General features: G+C 42.7%; 1 protein-coding gene across 1 annotated transcript in view; it reads right to left on the bottom strand.

Moving 5' to 3' along the window:
- Window positions 1-19,910, bottom strand: part of Fnbp4 (formin binding protein 4) — a 34,558-nt gene extending 14,648 nt beyond the window's left edge. Inside the window, exons 1-10 of the mRNA XM_021155628.1 lie at window positions 19,445-19,910; window positions 18,478-18,570; window positions 14,504-14,640; window positions 14,084-14,270; window positions 13,251-13,398; window positions 13,025-13,148; window positions 9,211-9,561; window positions 8,399-8,609; window positions 3,468-3,592; window positions 1,148-1,252 (exon numbers count right to left, since the gene is read on the bottom strand). Coding sequence (XP_021011287.1) covers window positions 1,148-1,252; window positions 3,468-3,592; window positions 8,399-8,609; window positions 9,211-9,561; window positions 13,025-13,148; window positions 13,251-13,398; window positions 14,084-14,270; window positions 14,504-14,640; window positions 18,478-18,570; window positions 19,445-19,823 — 1,860 coding nt within the window. The 5' untranslated portion in view covers window positions 19,824-19,910. The remainder of the gene's footprint in view (window positions 1-1,147; window positions 1,253-3,467; window positions 3,593-8,398; window positions 8,610-9,210; window positions 9,562-13,024; window positions 13,149-13,250; window positions 13,399-14,083; window positions 14,271-14,503; window positions 14,641-18,477; window positions 18,571-19,444) is intronic.
- Window positions 19,911-20,224: the final 314 nt, after the last annotated feature.

Raw genomic sequence — 20,224 nt, 5'->3', positions numbered from 1 at the left:
ACTGCAAAACACATCTTAAAAAAAAAAACAATTATTTAGAGGCAGGAGTGGTGGTACACGCCTTTAATCCCAGCAGAGGCAGGAGGATCTCTGAGTTTGAGCAACTATACATCAACCTCCAGGGCTGCCAGGACTGTATAGACTCTTTACCAAGCACTACCCCACAAAATGATGTTATTATTATTGATTAGGTGTGCATGTCTTTTGTGTAAGTATATGATGTGCTCTGAGAAGAGGTTCAAGGACAACTCTGTAGTGTTGGTTCTCCCACCTTATGGGTTCTGGGAATCAAATAACAGTCATGTAGTTTTAGCGCTAGCATTTAGGCCCACTGCCAACATCTCAATTCACTCTGTACATCAGGTTAGCCTCAGACTCAGACATCCACCTGCTCCCACCTTCTGGGTGCTAGAACTGAGGGTGCACACAACCATTACGTAGTTTACAAAATGTACTCTTAATACAGAATGCCATTTATGGGCTATGAAGATAGCTTGGTTATTAAAGTCCTTGCCACAAGTACCAGGACAGGAGTTAAGATCCCCAGACCCGAAATAAAACCCAAGCAAACACCATGGTTCCCCTGTAATTACAACACTCAGAAAGTAGAGACAGGGAACACGTGGAGCAGTTGGCCAGATGAAGCAGCTACACTGGCAAGCTCTGGATTCAACTGAGAGACAGAGGGTGCCTCAGCGAATAAAGTGAATTGCAACAGAGAACAACTCAGTCTGAGCCACTACATGCATGCATGCACAAATACATAAACACATATATACAGGAACACCACATATACATGAAAACAAAACAAGTGCTGTCAATCAAGAGAGTTGGCTTGGCAGTAACCCCAAGTCTGGTCCCCAGCACCCATGACAGGTAGCTCACAAATGCCTTTACCTCCAGGTCAGGGGACCTGGCAGTGTCTTCTGGCCTCTGCAGACATCTGAACACATATGGCACACAGACACATGAATAAAATAACACTTCTATAAAATGTAAGTAAGTTTTTAATCTCAGCACATTTGGAGACAGAGCCAGGAGGATTTCTGATGCTCTGTATAGTAAGCTCTAGGCCAGCCACGGCTACAAGTAAATCAAAAATAAGACAACAACAAAATGCCACGCACACCCAAACCAGCTGCATTACCTCAGTCTGTAAGAGCAGCATGTGAAAGTTGGAGATGGACTGTCTGTTAATCCCTAGGAATTCAAATTTACTTGTCAGGGTATTTGCCAGTTCTCCAATCTGAAACTGTAACAGAGAACAGAAAAATTAAACCCAGAACTCCAGCACTCCTTCCTATACTATGCATAGTCTCTCATTTATTATTACTGGTAGTAGGATTTATTGTCTACAGACAGATAATTGTAACTGGTTATATTTAGGCTTCTAATTTATCAACGTCACATAAAGAATGGATAAAATGTCTATTTATGTATGCACACATGGATTCACAGGGTAACAAAGATCCTAATCATCAAATTTACACAAAGCGGAGGTTTTCAGAGGGTGGGATAATAAGGAGTAAAAACTTTCATCCAGAAAACTGGGAATCTAATGTACAGCATAGAGACTATAATTAACAATACCATATTGTACGAGCTGGAGAGATGGCTTAGCAGTTAAGAGCACTTTTCATTTGTTTACCACAAGACTCCTGGAGACTGGAGCCAGGACATGAGACTTGTAAGCCCACGTCTTTAGCCAGTGAGTCATCTTGTCTGTCTCCATACCAGAGTGTCCCAATGACAGCTCAGGTACAAGAAGGAAAAATCACTATATGAGGGGCTGGAGAGATGGCTCAGAGGTTAAGAGCACTGGCTGCTCTTCCAGAGGTCCTGAGTTCAATTCCCAGTAAGCACATGGTGGCTGACAACCATCTGTAATGGGATCTGATGCCCTCTTCTGGTGTGTGTGAAGAGAGTTAACAGTGTACTCTTAACCAATCAATCAATCTTCAAAAACCAACCCAACCATACTGTACAGGTGAAATTTTTTCAGATCAAAATATTCTAACACCCCTACACCAAAGAAAGTAAGGTAACAATTTATTAACAGGCTTTGTAATAATATCAGTATCTATATATATTTTATATCTATAGAGAGAAAGGAAAACATCTAAATGTGACACATGGTAAATGTGTCAATTATACCTCAAAATAACTGCACGGAGAACATCTTAATTGATATTCTACTATCACTTACTAGCCCCATGCAGAAGCCTTAAAATTCCCCTTCCCCAGGACAGCCAGGGCTATACAGAGAAACCCTGTCTCGAAACCCCCCCCCCACAAAAAAAAAAATCCCCTTCCACTCCTTTCTACATGGCTGCATAAAACACTAGTGATCAAACATCTTTAAAAATACTATGCTACAGGGTTTTTGTTTTTTTTTGTTGTTTTTTACCACAACAAATTAAATTTAAAGAGCCACATTGAGCTAACCAGACTAAAAATTTTAGTTAACGCTGGGTGTTGGTGATGCATGCCTTTAATCTCAGCACTTGGGAGGTAGAGGCAGGCAGATTTCTGAGTTCCAGGCCAGCCTGGTCTACAGAGTGAGTTCCAGGACAGCCAGGGCTATACAGAGGAACCCTGTCTCACAAAAACAACAACAACAAAAAACAAAACAAAACAAAACAAAAAAAAAAACCCAAAATTTTAGTTTTAACAACTCTGCCTATACTCAAGATGCATATACATTTTGGTCATATTCCTCAATACACTGTAAGCCAGGTGTGGTAGTAAAAGCCAATAATCCTCTCAAGAAGTCTAAGCTCTGGAGAAGTAAGTTCTAAGACTGCCTGAGGTAGATAATGTTTTAAAAGAACCATTTAGGCAATCATATACATATGATATGCACAAATCATAACATAGTGCTAGGTATCATAAGCAGCCTAGAATGATTTAACACGTATGAAGGATGTGCATTAGGTCTGTGCAAATGCTGCTTTGCTTTACAAAAAAGACCCAAACAGTTCAGAATTGATTCTATCTGATGGGATCCTGCTATAAATCATTTGTGAACCAGAAGATTTCATTATGAGGTTACAAATGCAATTGAAAACAAATTTGTCTTTGTTTAAAGACAAGTATTTCACATAGGAATGAAATCTTTTCCTCTCTTTAGTACTTATAAATCTGAGAAGCCTGTATCAGTAGATTCATTCTTTCCAGCCAAAGCTTAATCCCAAAGAAAGTAAATATTAATAATTTTCACATAATTTCTCAGCATCAAAGTTTTTACTTCAGCCTTAAATGGAATCTTTTAATCTAACAAAGTGAAAGAGTTAGGTTTGGACATAGTAGAGCTTATGATTTGCAAACAGCAATTAACTGCAGTTTAATGACTGAACCTATAATCCCGGCACGCGGGAGACTGAGACAGCAGGAGCCCGAGGTTCAGGGCAGCCTCAGTAGATGCAGCAGACCCAGACCCACCCCGAGCCAAGTCCCACACTCCATACTTTCAGGTCCTGCTCTTCCTCCACTTTAGGTGCTAGCTGGACTTTGATCTTCTCAGAAGACTCTTCTACTTCCGTTTCTTTGTCTGAAATTTCATCTATTTTTTCGGAATCTTCAGCACCAATTGCTACAAAACAAAAACTCCATGAAATTAAGTCAAAACAATTGAGGTCCAAAGCATTTTATTGTCTTTGCAGGACACACCTGAAAAACAGTATTAGCACCCTTTCTTGCCCGCTTTGTCCATCAGCAACCCTGCACCCAAAGGTCCTTTAGGAAAAGGTGAGCAGGCCATCCTACTGCTCTACTGCTGCATTTACCTTCTGGTTTCCGTCTTCTCTCTTTACTACCTTTTCTTTCAAAAACACATCAATTTCTTACAAAAGCTAAACATCAAACTTGGAATAAACAGGATTCTTGACTAAATTGGGTGAAACAGGAAGCTTTTAGAGCCAGAGGCGCCAATGTCAGTTGCCAGGCATGGGGAGGGGTGGGATGCCTGTTATTCTAGCACTTAGGAAAAATAAGGATCCAAGTTTCAGGCCAGTCTGGACTACAAAGTAATTTCCTGCCTCAAAAACCTCACCACCAGCCAGCCAGTCATGGTGGCACACTTTAGCATTTGGACAGAGACGAGTGAATCTTTTTGAGTTCAAGGCCAGCCTGGTCTACACAGGACAGTACCAGGTCACCCACAGCTACAGACATAACATCTCAAAAACAAACAAACAAACAAACAATCAAACATCCCAACCCCATCCAACTCATTCAGCCTTCCTGAAGTGGCTAAGGTCTACAATCATCAAGATTCATATTGCTGGTCGCCGGGCGTGGTGGTGCACGCCTTTAATCTCAGCACTTGGGAGGCAGAGGCAGGTGGATTTCTGAGTTCGAGGACAGCCTGGTCTACAGAGTGAGTTCCAGGACAGCCAAGGCTACACAGAGAAACCCTTTCTCAAAAAAAAAAAAAAAAAAAAAGATTCATATAGTTGGGCTGCAGAGATGGCTCAGTGGTTAAGGGCACTGACTACTCTTCTTGGGGTACTGAGTTCAATTCTCAGCAACCACACGGTAGCTCACAACCATCTGTAATAGGGTCTGATGCTCACTTCTGGTATGTCTTAAGACAGAAACAGTGTACTCATATATACAATAAAAAAAAAAAGAATCATATAGTTTTGTACACCTATAGTACCAGCTACTCTGGATGGGAACAGAGGAAATATGCTTGAGCCTTAATGCAAGGTTCTGGGCCAGTTGAAGCAACCTTGCCAAAACCCTTTCTTTCTCTTTCTCTCTCTCTCTCCAAGAGAAAACAAAGTAAAAATTACAACAGCACCTCACTTTGTACAGCAGGCTAGCCTGAAACCTATGATCCTCAGTACTGTAAGTGTCAGAATTATAGATGTGGACAGCGACACCTACCCTCAGGCTTTTTGAATGCTATTTAAAAAATATGAATGTGTTACATGTCCATGTTCTACAGTGCACATGTGAAGGTCTAAGAATAATTTTGTGAAGTTAGTTCTCTCCTTCTACCTTTGTGAATAACAGAGACTAAGTATCTTAACCCATGGGCCCATCTCACCAGCCCTTTTTCTACTTTTCAAATGACCTGAAACAAAATCTATTAGTCTGATTTATTGACTTATAACAATTATATTCTAGAAAACTATCAGTTTTGAGTATCACTATACTTCTGATTGCAAGATTTTGTACGGGAATTCAGCAAGTTATACAAGTGTGAGTACTAAGTCTCCAAGGCAGGTTGCTGTGGCTTTGGGCAGAAGGCAGCCGGGTGGAAAGAGCATGAAGCTACCCTAGTGACAACTGACAGTGAGATGGTGAAGTCTCTAGTGGACATCTGACCACTGATCACCAAGCCACAGAACCTGAACGATGCATACAGGCACTCAGCAACTTCCTCAGTGCCAGAAACCCATGGTGTTGGCTGGGGCCACTCCAAAACCACTCAGGGTCACAACAAATCTTCCTGAAGGAAGTTAGCAGAGACAAGTGCCTTTGAACTAAATTAGAAAGAGAGCAAGGCTGTAGCTCACCCAGACCCTGGGAAAGCATTTTTGCAACAGCTTCCTTTCACAGATAGAATATTTGATGGCAAAGTTATCAAGAAAAGCAAGCAAGGATTCGAACAGTTTATATAAACAATGTCACTCGCCATCCTCTGGGACAGAATGAATATTCTCTTAACATGTTTTTATAGGATTAAGTAGATAAGAGCTATACCCCATCTTAAAAAAAACATGCCTGAATTTGGTGAGAAGACATGACCATTACTGATTCATCTGCATCAATTCAAAAGCTGTAATTCCCCTAGCATGTGCATACACGGCTATAATATGCCTTAGCTATACCAACAGTCACTCACATGCTCCCATTCATTTTGTTTTGTTCTGGCATTTGACAGTAAGTTAATTTAATTTAGTGAAAACTTTTTTTTTTTGGGGGGGTGGGGGTTCCCAGACAGGGTTTCCCTGTATAGCCCTGGCTGTCCTGAAACTCAGAAATCCACCTGCCTCTGCCTCCCAAGTGCTGGGATTAAAGGCGTGCGCCATCACCGCCCGGCTAGTGAAACTTTTATTCCAGCTTCTAGCTCTTCTTTGCTGTGCCCACATGTACATTATAGTCTCAGAAGCTGCCCTGCAGAACCTGAGTTATCCCAATTAAATTTGTTGACTTGGTTCTATTTGCAGATTCTGTGTCATGCTTTCTTCTTGAATCTGACTGACTAGAATATTTCTCTTCCCTACTTTAACTTGTGATATCACTACTTGGTCCTAACTTATGTGTGGGGCACTTCACCCTTTGTTTCTGGTGCTGCATATTCTATATTTTATGTGCAGAAAGTTATCTTCTTTTTGGCCTATAATTCCTTTCACATGGAAGATTAAAGAAAATCTTTATATTCTGTATAAAAACAAATCAGATCTGTATACTAAAATCACGGTTAAAAATTTGTTTTTCAAGAAAAATTGAGGGGCTGGTGAGATGGCTCAGCAGTTAAGAGCACTGACTGCTCTTCCAAAGGTCATGAGTTCAAATCCCAGCAACCACATGGCGGCTCACAACCATCTGTAACAAGACCTGATGCCCTTTCTGGAGTGTCTGAAGACGGCTACAGTGTACTTACATATAATAAATAAAGAAAAAAATTACCCATTCTTTAAAAAAAAGAAAAAGAAAAATTGAGATACCGTATACACAACCAAGCATGCACATATGCATGGCCAAAATATGAATAACTAGGACTCTATCTATAGCAACACTAAAATGTGCCTTATACTGTTGAACACCTTGACAAATACAGTGTGACCAACAGAAAAGAATAAAGGAACTGGAATCCCAGAATCCGGCTTCATCTGAATCTCTGTACCTGTCATCAATCTTCCAACTTATCAGTGTCCTTCTTTAGTGTCATCAGGGACAGATTGTTAAACACAAATGTTTGCCTATTTTCAAGGTTTCACATACAGATCAGCACCTGTATATTTCTCCAAATCTTTTTTTGTTGCTGTTGTTCAACACTACTGTATCAAAAATTAATGTCAGTACATATGATTAAAGTTTTCGTTCATTTTTGCACTGCTGCATAAAATTCCATAATAAAAATACACAAGTTGGCTGGGGCTGGGGCCACACACCTTTAATCCCAGCACTTGAAAGGCAGACTTCTGAGTTCGAGGCCAGCCTGGTCTATGAGCAAGTTCCAGGACAGCAAAAGCTACACAGAAAAACTCTTGTCTTGAAAACCAAACTAACCAACCAACCAACCACCCCACTTATTTATTGTGAGGGTGTAGGGTATGGCGGTCTCGATGTGTGCAGAGGTCAGAGGATAACTTTCAGGACTTCCTCCATCCGTCCATCCGTCCACTACTTGGGTGGGTCCGGGGCCTTGAACCCAGACTGTCCTACTTAGTAGCAAGTGCTTTGACCTGCTGTGCCCTTTGGATACTTCATGTATATGTACCATGTCCATACCTAGTGGCCAGAGGCCAATTCTCCTGCCAAAGCAACAAGTACTCTTACCCATCCTGCCATCTCTCCAGCCCTACCCATTTATTTACTTTTTGAGACAGAGTTTTGCTCCATTTTGCAGGCTACCTGGAATTCATCATATATTCCAGGCTAGTCTGGAATTTGTAATCTTTCTATTTCAGGTCTCCCAAATGCTGGAATTACAGATGTCCTACCATGCACTGATTACATTATTGGGACAGAAAGGGAGGAGGGGCTCTACAAATAATGTATGCATTTGTTTATTACTTGTTTGGTTTTAACCAGAACAGGCAGTAAGTATATTCTGCTAAGTATATCAAAGAAAGGCTTTATGTTCAAATCTTACTCCTAATTTCCCACTACAAAATTAGGGTCAAATGTAAATTAAAATATTTCTTTTATTGAGACCACTCTGATAACTGGGAAATTGAAATAGGACAAAGGTAGAAGAACTGACTCCTCAAAGCTGTCCTCTGATCTACACATGTGCATCATGGTGCACATATGTGCGTACACACAAATAATTTTTAAAAAGAAAGAAAAAGTAGGAAACAAACGGCTGGGATAATCTTATTTCCTGCTGTTGCAAAAGTGTAATCCCTACTTTATAACAAATACAGGACTCAACTGATGCAAACCCTCAAATTCTTACATCTCTACCTAAGCAGAGAAAAAAGGAGACATGAAGGAAGATTCATTTCCAGAATTTTTGCCAAATAATAAGTGCCATCTCCCTGCTATTGTATAAGAAACAAAACACAGAAGGCTTATTACCCTCCATAGTTCAACTCTAAAGTTTCCTGTGCTCTGAGGATACTCAGTGGTAATGGGGATCCCTTGCTTGCTTTAATTCCTCCCTAGGAGGGAGGGGAGGGAAGGGGAGAAAGCTAGTTTTATAGGAAGCACAAATTACCAGTTTCTCCATTTTCTGGAGAATCTCGTCCAGTTTTACTAGAACTTCGGCTGGTGGATTCTGGACTGGTGGCTCGAACAAACATCTTCCATTTTCCTCTTTTAGACATAATCCTACGCACTCCGTCCTGAGATGCTGGCTGGCTGATGTCAGAACGTGGACTAGACCCTGACACACTACCATCTCCTTCCTCCAAGGCTCGTAACTCTGCCTACAAAGAATATGATGATAAGGTTAGCAAGACATGAGCACTCATCTGCAGTAAGTACTGTGAGTAACAAGCACCATGGCTTTGAATTTCTAAGAAAAAGCAGCATTTTATCCAGTTTCCTTCACAACTCAACATTATGCTCTGTGCTCAATATTCTTCTGCAATTAATAAATGTTCATAATTACAGTAACAGATTGATGGGAGGGGCAGATTCTAGAGATTTACAAACATACACATCTGACATACACACATAATAGAAGAAAAATTATTACTGTGTTTATGTTAAGTGTAACAGTACTAATGGGTATTGTGTCTGTTTTTTTAATCTATGATGGTTAATCTCCACTGTCCACTTGACTGACTTTGGAATAACCTAGAAGACTCACCTTTGGCTATGTTAGTAAGGGACCAACAGAGAAGTTTAACTAAGAGAAGGCCCATTTTGAATGCGGGCAGCGGGCACAACAACCTTCAAGGTAGCAGCCCCAGGTACAGCCCTGCTCAGAGCCACACTAAAGCAAACCCTTCTCCCCTGAGATCTTCGCGTCAGTCGGTCATCTCGTCCTGGCGAAGGTAACTAAGAAGATCCGAAAAGCCTCACCTTTTTCCTTTCCAAAGCTAGCTCCAGCTCAAGGGTGTCCTGCTCCTCCTCCTCCTCCCCCTCCTCACTCTCTCCAGATTGAACGACACTGCAGAGATCCTCCTGACAAGGATCTTCTGTGCCGTCCATCATCACTTCCGGTGGCTTTATACTCGGGCCGGTCTCCTCCGCAGCTGTGCTTGTTTCCTTAGTCTCTGACACCGGATCTGCTTCTTTACAAATTACTTTTCTTCTCCATCTTTCTTCCTCCTCTTTTACCCCTTCAGGCAGTAAAGGAGCGAGCAATGCAGCTGCCACCCCTTTCCTCTCCTCCTCACTGTTGGAAAGGGCTTGGATTCCTTCATTCACTTCCTATGAAGAATAAAAGCACTGAGTCAAAACTCTTAAAAAAACAAAAAACCCCGGCGGATTATTCAATTATTTGTATTAACTAACTTAATTACTGGATGCTCACAAAACCCCTGTACCATTCACATGTACAGGAAGGAAACATTAGGAAGGCAGTGGCTGGACTACAACCTACTGCCCTCTGGATATCAAAAGGGAAGCTAGGCAGACATGCTATAAGCATTTTGTCAACACGTGACTAAATCTTCATCTTCCTGTTCTGTAAAAGGAATTTACAAAATTTATTTTATTTATATGAGTGCACTGTAGCTGTCTTCAGACACATACCAGAAGAGGGCATCAGATACCATTACAGATGGCTGTGAGCCACTATGTGGTTGCTGGGAATTGAACTCAGGACCTCAGAAGTGCAGTCAGTGATCTTAACCGCTGAGCCATCTCTCCAGCCCCAAAGTTCATGTTTCAAAGGGAACTTAGAGGAAAATGAACCATGAGAAGGGCATCAGAGGGCAAGTTTAAATGCTACCCAATCTGTGAGTCAGAAGAGTGAAGACTACAGATCTCAGCCTTCATTATGCAGTTTGAGGACAGCCTGGCTACATGATACAATCTCAAAAACAAAACAAAAATGTTTAATTAATATATTTAAGTAGGTGGGCGACAGAAGCAGGTAGATGTCTTGAGTTTGAGGCCAGACAGGTCTACGCTAGACATCAAGTTCCAGGACAGCCAGGGCTACACAAATTAGCATCTCAAACAAACAAACAAACAAACACACACACACAATGTACACACACATTTATGTTTGATATGTACACATATGTGTGATATGATATATACACATATGGGTATATATACATAGGTTTGACATTTCATCTATTGGAATTGGAATACTTAAGCTTCTTACAAATGTGAAGATTACAAAGCAGGGGGCGATCTCATGTGACTGAAGCTGGCCTCAAATCTGGCATACAGCAAAAGATGTCTTTGAAGTTTGTACTTTGGGGATTTGCTTAACATGCCTAATAGAATGCTAAGTACTGGTGCAGGATAAAGATGGGATGGTATAGCTCACTCTGAACATCAAGATGAGGTTGTAATTCAATACACAATTCATAATTGTCTCTAAAAATGCTATTTACTTTTCTTACTGGAGAGATTAAAGAAATGCTTAGCTTTCACTAATATGGGTGACCAGCTCGACTCAAGACCAAAAAATTATACCAAAACAGCTTTTGTCTGTCTTTCTTTCTCTTCCTTCCTTCCTTTTTTTTTTTTTTAAGACAGGGTTTCTCTGTGTAGCTCTAACTGTCCTAGAACTCACTCTGTAAACCAGACCAGGATGGCCTCGAACTCAGAAATCCACCCACCTCTGCCTCCCAAGTGCTGGGATTAATGGTGTATGCCACCACCGCCCGGCCCAAAATAGCTTTTTTAAGTGCTAAGATATGGTAAGTGGACTTGATATGTGTAGTGCTACAGTAAAAATATAGATCAGAGTTCAAGACCAGCCTGGTCTACAGAGTGAGCTCCAGGCAGGCAGGGCTACACAGAGAAACCCTGTCTCCCAAACCAAACCAAAAAAAAAAAAAAAAGAAAAAAATTAATTTTGTAGGTCAGGTGAGGGAAAGTAGCGTACTCTTAATTCCATCATTGTGAAGCAGAGGCAGGGGAACCTAGCCTGGTCTACATAGTGTGATCCTGTCTTCATAGTCTTTCTTAAACTTTATTTTTAATTGTGTGTGTATGTGTGTGTGTTTGTGTGAGAACAGGTGCCCACAGCGGCCAGGGGCATCCCCAGAGATGGAGTACAGCTGGTTGTGAGTCTCCTGAAGTGGGTACTGATTATCTGGAAGAGTAGTGTGGGTTAACCACGTACTAAGTTCTTTTTCCAGTTTTAATTGTTACAGAAAAGACACACCACCACCACCACCACCACCCCACTTGTCTTGATATATATATATATATATATATATATATATATATAATTCAGGCTTGTCTATACTTGAGATCTTCCTGCCTCCACCACTTGCATGTGCTGGGATTGCAGGTGTATGGCACTGCACCTGACTTAAAGTAGTTATCTTTTTATTTTCGATATATCTTGTCTGGGGGTTGGAGGTGGTTCTTAAAAGGGGAACCCTTTTTACTTTTGACTCAAGTAAGGATGGGGAGTCTGATACCATGTCATCTTAGCTATATTCTGTAGAATTATCTACAATAGCCATGCTTAGTAAAAGACTAGCAGATAGGAGCTGGAAAGAGACTCAGTGATTAAGAGCACAGGCAGCTCACAATTGTCTGTAACTCTATCTCCAGGGGATTCAACAACCTCACACAGACAGACATGGAGGGAAAACACCAATGTGCATAAAAGTAAAAATAAAAAATAAGTCATAAAAATTTAGCAAATACCTGGGCAGTGGTGGCTTACGCCTTTAATCCCTGCACTTGGGAATCAGAGGCAGGAGGATTTCTGAGTTCAAGGCCAGCCTGGTCTACAGAGTGAGTTCCAGGACAGCCAGGGTTACACAGAGAAACCCTGTCTCGAAAAACCAAAAACAAAACAAAAAGCAAATAAAGAACAGAAGCATCAGATAATTAACAAACAGCATCAAACAGAAGTTTACAACATATCAGAGACAAGTGGAGTGGCCTGAGTAAGAGCAAGGGTAACATCATCAGCTCAGGAGCTTACAGCCATCAGTAGTCGTCCTCAGGCTTCCTAATGTTACAACCCTGTATTTAATACACTTCCTCAGGCTGGAGCAACCTCAACCCTGACATTTTGTTGCTACTGTCTACCTGCAATTTTGCTGTTATAAATTACAATGTAAATATCTGATATACAGGATATTTTCTATGCAAAGCCTGAAGGTTAAGGCCACAGGTTAAAAACTGGGGAAGCCGAAATTAATGGGGAAACTTAAATAGTCATATGGAGTTCCCAACTGAGTCTTTTCTCTTTGGTTGACATTCCCATGGCTGAATTTCCCATCTCCGGTTCCCACTGCAGGTGTTTTTTAAGAAGGCGTCAACGTCTGCTTGAAATGGGCTACTACTTTCTAGATGTTCTTAAGGACATAAGCTTTTAATACACTTAGCTGCTTGCTATTTTTCCTTCTCACTTGTTATAATTAGGGACTAGCCTGCCCCCAAATGCGTAGGATTTTAAAGGACACTTGACATAACACAATGATCTGAAAGGGGGTGGGAACACAATTCCAGAGCCAGCTTCTCAAAAAGCTCAAACGGCACACGACAACCTATCAAGATAATGTACAGGATGGCTGCTCTCATGGCACTGCACTCTAACACTGAATTGCTGACATGGTTGGTAACTTGTCTAAATGCTGTCTAAGACAGAGACAGTAGGTAAAACTAACAACACACGTGCTATGAAATACTATTACATCCAGCCTCTCAGACTAGAAAATAAGCAAATGCAATAAGTTATACTGCTAACCTTTTTAACTTCTCGTTTGGTGATGATGACTGGTCCACTTTTATTACTGGAAGCAGCAGTTGTTTTCTCCTTTGTATATATGTCTGTATTTACCACAAAAGCAGCCTCAGTACCTGTTACAGAACTGGGGATGGGGTGTTAAGATAAACAAAAGGTAAATATTCACAACAACTATTTCCCTTCACTTATTTTTCCTACATAATCTCTTCTTCAGTTCTAGGATTACCTGGGCTGGTAATGTTGTAATCCCTGCACCTGTGCAGCAAGGTACTGGGGTAACTCCCAAGTCACTTCATTTGTTTGTGTGTTCCAATAATAGTAGCAACCTGTGTTCTCATCCCAGACTTCTTGCCAATCTCCCATCTCAATTTCAACTGTACGGAAACAAGACATATTTTAAGTACAAATTCTGACTTATATCATCAGTCCTCACTTCTATCCCAAGACAGACATAAAACCATGACAACCTAACACCACTGAAGACAAACTCCTGTGCACTGCAACACACACACACACACACACAACCACAAAAAAGCCAAAACACAAAAAACAACCTTCAGATATTACTAAGCATCTCCTGTGAACAACCCTTCCACAACCCCTCCCAAAACGAAACAAAAAACAACCAAAAACTTTGCCAGGTGCAGTGGCACACGCTTTTAATCCCAGCACTCGGGAAGCAGAGGCAGGTGGATTTCTGAGTCCGAGGCCAGCCTGGTCTACAAAGTGAGTTCCAGGACAGCCAGGGCGAAAAACAAAAACCAAAAAAACTTCAATAAAGATTTAATCACCTTTGTGCACAGAATTAAAAACACTCTGATACAAAGAAAAACCAAAGCATTTGAACCCCTACAAAGCTAACACTCACCTGGCCCGATCTGCTACTAGTTAAAAGATTACCATTCTAGCTACTAGCTTCCAGACACTACATTTAAAAGCCAGATCTCTGAGTCTTAGAGCTAAAGCCTCTGGCTTCATGTTTAGGAAGGCCAGCTCTCAGCATCCCAGTGAGGATTACTTACAAGTCTTCTTCAACCAGGGACCACCATACTTACTTACCTCCTGCCAATGAACACTGAGTGTCATAATGCCACCCTGGTGTCTGGGCAGTGTCTGTTCCATTTGATGCGGTGGAAGAAAGGGCAGGTGTTGCCGCTTCTTTTGGTTCTGGTCGAGGTGGAGTTGGAGGTGGAGCAGAAGCTACCACAGGAGCTGCAGGCTGAGGTGCTGTTATGGCGTCTATCTCCTATGGAAGGAAAACAACAATACATGACTGGCTGTGGTGCTCACACCTGAAATCCTAACCCTTGGGACGCAGAGGCAGAAGACAGCTCTAAGGTCAAGACCAGTTTGGTAATGTTGTGATCACTGCCCCTGTGTGGCAAGGTACTGGGTAACTAGTACCTCCAGACCATTCAGAGCTACAAAAATACTATCTCAAAACACACACACACACACACAAACAAAAGCATCACTAACCGCTAGGAAGTTGGCCAGTGTGCTGTCAATGTCCGTGGCCTGGTCTCCGTTGGCCTCTTTGGATTGGGCTGTTTTCTCAGACACATCACTCTCATCGTCATCGCTGTCAGCATAAGCACCAAGTAAGCACAAACCTCCTAGAAACAGAAGGGAATATTTGTAACACCGACTATTGGAGCAAGTATTTAACCAAATACACTGGGGCTACAGAAAAGACCATAGTTTTCCTTTTTATTAGGTGTGATATGCATCTATGTATGTGTTTGTATGTATGGACACACATGTATATTCAGATATGGGTGTGGTGGGTGTCTCTTGCTGAACCTGCAGCTTGCTATTTCAGCTTGTGCTGGGCTGACAGGCAGGCACCACATCTACCCACCAGGGGATCCCAACTCTGGTGCTCATGCCTTTGCTAATGACCACATGGTCTACGCACAACACATGGTTCCTATTTTTTTTTTAAGTTGCTCTATTATACGCACAGATATTTTAGCTATATTATACACATGCCCGGTGCCTTGGAGCCAGAGGAGGGCATTAAAGCCCCTGAAAAACTGGACAGTTGTGAGCTGCCATGTGGGTACTGGAAATCAAAACCAAATTTTTTCAAAGAACAGTCAATATTTTTAACCACCCAGCCATCCCTCCAGCCCCAACACATGGTTCTGTAATCAAAGAGTCAACATTTTGTTTATTTACAAGTCAGAACTTAATTCCAAAGTCAGAATAATCACTAAATTAGGATTAGGATTGATAGGATTAATTAATAGTTGAAAAATATCTATGTACTCAGCATATATAAGATCCTAGATTCAATCATAACATAAGCACATACACACAGATGCATGCGCTCATGAACACAACACTGGGCACGGTGGCACAAGCACATATTCTCAGTACTAAGGCAACTAAGACAAGATGGTCATGAAAGCCTGGCACACTCATCCAGGCCTTTAATCCCAGGAACTCTGTGAGCTCAAGGACAGCCTGGTCTACATAGTAAGTTCTTGAACAAAACAACACAGAAAAAGGAGGAAGGAGGGGTGTAAATAATATAAATACAATGTATTCATGTATGAAATTCTCAAAAAAGTAAAATTTAAAAACACCCAAACCACAAAGAATGCCATTAAATCACTACAGATATAAATAATATAATATCCTTCAAGGAGTCAGGTCTGGTGGCACTAGTCTTTGATCCGAGCACTGTGGCACTAGTCTTTGATCCGAGCACTCGGGTCAAAGTCGGCCTGGACTACATAGCAAGTTCCAGGCAAACCAGAACTACACAATGTGATTCTGTTTGTGGCAGTTTGAATATGCCTGGCCCATGGGAAGTGCCATTAATAGGAAGTGTGGCCTTGTTAGAGGAAGTGTGTCACTGTGGAGGAACGGCTTTGAGGTCTCATAGATAAGCTTCAATCTGGCCAGTGTGATCCAAAGCCTCTTCCTAGCTGCCTGTGAAAGATACATGTCTCCTCCTGGCTTCTTTGCATCAAGAAGTACAACTCTTTCTTAGCTCTTCCTCCAGCACTATGTGTGCTTCTGTGCTGCCATGTTTTCTGCCTCTGTTAAGGAACCTCTGAAACTGTAAGCCAGCCCCAATTAAATGTTTTCCTTTATAAGAGCTGCCTTGGTCATGATGCCTCCACAGCAATAAACCCCAAGATACTGTTTCTATCCCCACCAAATCCTTCAAAGTAATAAAATTACTCTACATATACTTGATATCTTCCCCCAAAACCATGAATCACTGAACCTCATCCTCTCAAAATAACAGAATTTGGTGATTAACTATTTATTCAATCTAAGAATTATACATGTCTGCATTGCAGCACTTAGAAGGCTAAAGCAGGGTTCTACTGTGTGGTCAAGGAAGGACTACTAGTGACTTCTAGGACAGTCTGAACTATGAATGGTAGCCCCGTCTCAAAAATTAAAACATCCCACACACCTAAGCCAATCAAACTACAGCAGCTGAAACACATTTTCTAAGTAAAAACAAAGCAAGTAATGATTATTCCTCAAACGGAAAGTTCCATGAACTAAAGTGCATGAAGACAAATATAACTGGACTGGACATCATGGCTGTTAATCCTAGCTTGGGAGGCAAAGACAGGCAGAACTCTGCTTGAGGCCAGATAGGGTTACCAAAGGGAAAAGTCTCAAAACAAAATACCTTAGACTAGGAGTAAAATTACTGTAATTTTGGGGAGCTCAGCCACCCGCATCTTCAGCTTCATGGGATCTAACGTCCTCTTTTGGCCCCCTCAGGCTTCCACACACAGAACACACTCAGACAGACACACAATTACAAATAAAAATAAAAATAATTGGGACTGGAGTCAGTGTTAAAAGCACTGACTGCTCGTCCAGAGGCCCTGAGTTCAATTCCCAGCAACCACATGACTCATAACTATCTTTAATGAGTCTGGTGCTCTCCTCTGGCATGGAGGCAGAACACTGTATACATAATAAGTCTTAAAAATCACAACATTGTGATTCAGAAGAATATCTTAAAACAAAACAAAACAAAACAAAAATGTCAAAAGAAAATCAGTCTTAAAAACCTTTAATCTTCAATATATATAAAATGCAGAAAAAAGTTCTTGCTTTTCCAATGTGAAAATTCTCTAATATAAAATTTAATCCCCAAGCAACTCAGGACTATAGTATATGCATTTATAGATGAGTAAGTTTCAGCCCGATATCTGTTCTGCAGTCTCAGAGTAAAAGTCGGAGTGGTGACTTGAACTCAGGCTTGCCAAGGTAATCACTGCTGCAGAGTGGACTGGGTAACTGTATGGGGTCAGGGGTGCATCCAACCAGGCAGTGTGGGAAATGAGCTGGGTGTAGTGGAGCACACCTGTAATCACAGTCACAGGACTTGGGCAGCAAAGGCAGGAGTTATCAATAGTTAAAGGCCAACCTCAGCTAAATAAAAGGTTCTAGGCCAGCCTGGACCATGAGTCACTGGAGAAAAAGAACAATAAAAAAAAACAATGAAAGGGTCAAATGAAAAAAGTGAGGCGTGGTTGGTGCTCCTAAGGAACACAAAAGGAGCTGGGGAGATGGCTCAGAGGTTGAGAGCACTGTCTGCTGTTCTGGAGGTCCTGAGTTCAAATCCCAGCAACCACATGGTAGCTCACAACCATCAGTAATGAGATCTGGTGCCCTCTTCTGCCCTGCAGGACACATGCAGGCAGAACTCTGTATGCGTAAATAAATAAATCTTAAAAACAAACAAACAAAAAACCACAAAAGGACCAAAAAGCCGGCAGGGAGATGACTCCCTTTGTAAAATGCTTAAGGACTTGCATTCGGAGCCCTCATAGCCATGTTTTGGCAGAGTATGAAGCACACTCATCTGTAACCAGCGCTGGGGGGTGAAGTGGAGTGGTCAAGACAAGGAGACTAGGGGAGAAGAGGTCTCTGTGCAGCCCATCTACCTGAACAGTTAAAAGTTCAGGTTCACACCTGGTGTGGTGGCACACGCCCTTAATCCCAGCACTTGGGAGGCAGAGGCAAGTGAATTTCTGAGTTCAAGGCCAGCCTGGTATACAAAGTGAGTTCCAGGACAGCCAGGGATATACAGAGAAACCCTGTCTCGAACCACCCCCCCCAAAAAAGTTTGGGTTCACTTGAGACACTCTCAAAAAATAGATAAACAAGTTATGTGGCCCAGCTTTAGAAGGACGAATGTGTCTGCAGCCGTAAATAAACTTTCATGTTACTTAAAAGTTTATACACAGCAAACCCTCAGGAAAGATTTATTTTTTGTTAATCCATTTTTGTAAGCCAAGAGTGGAACCCAGAGTTTTGCATCTTACCCTAGAAAAACTTCAACGACTTTTTATGAGAAATCATAAATTAGCAACATTTAACCATCCAACAACCCAGCTGCACACTTTTATCTTTCAACTTAATAAAAGATATTTTAAGGGAAAGGCAAAAACAACAAAAATCTCTACCTGTTGCCTTGACGGCTGTCGGTCTGGTGGTCATGACTGGTGTTGGAGGGTTCTGAACAACGTTGGGGACCTCCACCACCACTTCTTGTTCATCTGTATTTGAAATGCACAAAAGGAAGCTGCAGTCAGTCAGTGGGCGAGGGTCCAAAGCTTGACCTTCAGGCCTGAATCAACTTTTAAAACCAGTGTGTATCACTGATACAAACTAAGAAGTCAAAAAACAAGCTGATCTAGAATCTTCCATTCATTTAGTGATAGCGACAGTAAGAACGTGAACACTATGAAAATGGCACCTGCAATACTTAACAATTAACATGCATAAATACATCTGCACGTTTCCACACGTTATGTACATCCTATTAACCTGATTCTTAATGTTTGATACAGTATAGATTCTCCGGCATCTACTCCATGCAATTGTTACCCTAAACCCAAAACAATTCCAGAAAAGCCCACACACAGGTTTTGTCACTTTCCCTTAAGTCTGGGGTTACCGATGCTTTGTCTAGCATAGGAAAAAAAAAATATGGGTTTGTTCACTTCTAAAGAGTGGTGTCTCCATTTCAACAAAAACGAAACCAAGCGTGACAAGTAGAGAAGGCCAGGTTCAACCGCCTCAAGGCTCGCACGTGGAAATTGCCCTCCATCTTCTGCGTTATTAAGATCGAAGGGGATCATCTAGGAGACATTTGGGGTCCCAAGCCTCGGTGGACTGCACAGGTTCCGGGGAGAAACCCCTGCACCGCAATGGCGCCTCAGATGAGTCCGGGCCCGGCCTTCCGCCGCCCAGAGTCCCCGACCGCCGTCCCGCGGGCCCCAGATCGCAGGCAGCCGAGGTGTACCTCGCCCGCCAGGGTTTCTCTTCTTCACTGGGTCCGAAGAGACACCCGGGAACCTAGGCCGCAAGCCCCGTGCTCGAGTTTCAGACGTCCCAAATAAAAGCAGGGCCCCTCTCGCGCGCCCTTACCTTCTGAAGGCGAGTCCTCTGGGGCAGCGGTGGCAGGCACCGCGGGCGACGTCGCGGCCGCCGCCGTCGCAGCTGCCGGAGCTGACTGGCTAGTCGCCGCCGCCGCTGCCGCCGTCGAATCTGCCTCGGGATCCGGATCGGGGTCGGGATCCCGGCCCGGGGTGCTGCTCCGAGGACCCGGTGGAGAGAGCTGCAGGATAGGCCTGCGGCCGGGTACCGCCCGGGACTTCTTCCCCATCACGAGCTGGAGCGCGAGCAGCGAACGACGGCAGATTAGTGGGGCGGGCGCACAGCGCCCCGGTGCGTAATCAATATTCATGAACCGTGGCACCGCCTCCCGAGGAGATCCGCTTTTAACCGGCGCGGTGCACTTGCGCATGCGGCCTGAGCCCCGGTGCTTTTACGCATGTTCCGCTCCATCCATGGTGGGTGGGCTTTGTTCAGGGAAAAGGCGATTGGCTGTTTTGACTTGAGACGGACTCGGTAGCCAATGGCAAAGGGAAAAAACAGGACGTCGCGCCAATAGTGGGGAAGGACCCGCGGTGTGTGCGACTTCCTTAGACTGGGGTTGCACCATGAGCTGTTAGCTGTGTCTTTTCTTTAGGGCTTTGTCCGCCATCTTGTAGCTATTTTCAGCTGCTTATTGCTGTTTGTCTTTGAGGAAGATAAAGATACATTGCAAGCCGGGCGTGGTGGCGCACGCCTTTAATCCCAGCACTCGGGAGGCAGAGGCAGGTGGAATTCTGAGTTCGAGGCCAGCCTGGTCTACAACGTGAGTTC

The sequence above is a fragment of the Mus caroli genome, chromosome 2 (genome assembly GCF_900094665.2).
Source record: "Mus caroli chromosome 2, CAROLI_EIJ_v1.1, whole genome shotgun sequence".
Taxonomy (NCBI): Eukaryota; Metazoa; Chordata; class Mammalia; order Rodentia; family Muridae; genus Mus; species Mus caroli.
The sequence above is the reverse complement of the archived record's forward strand: the minus strand, read 5'-3'. Positions and strand labels throughout refer to the sequence as shown.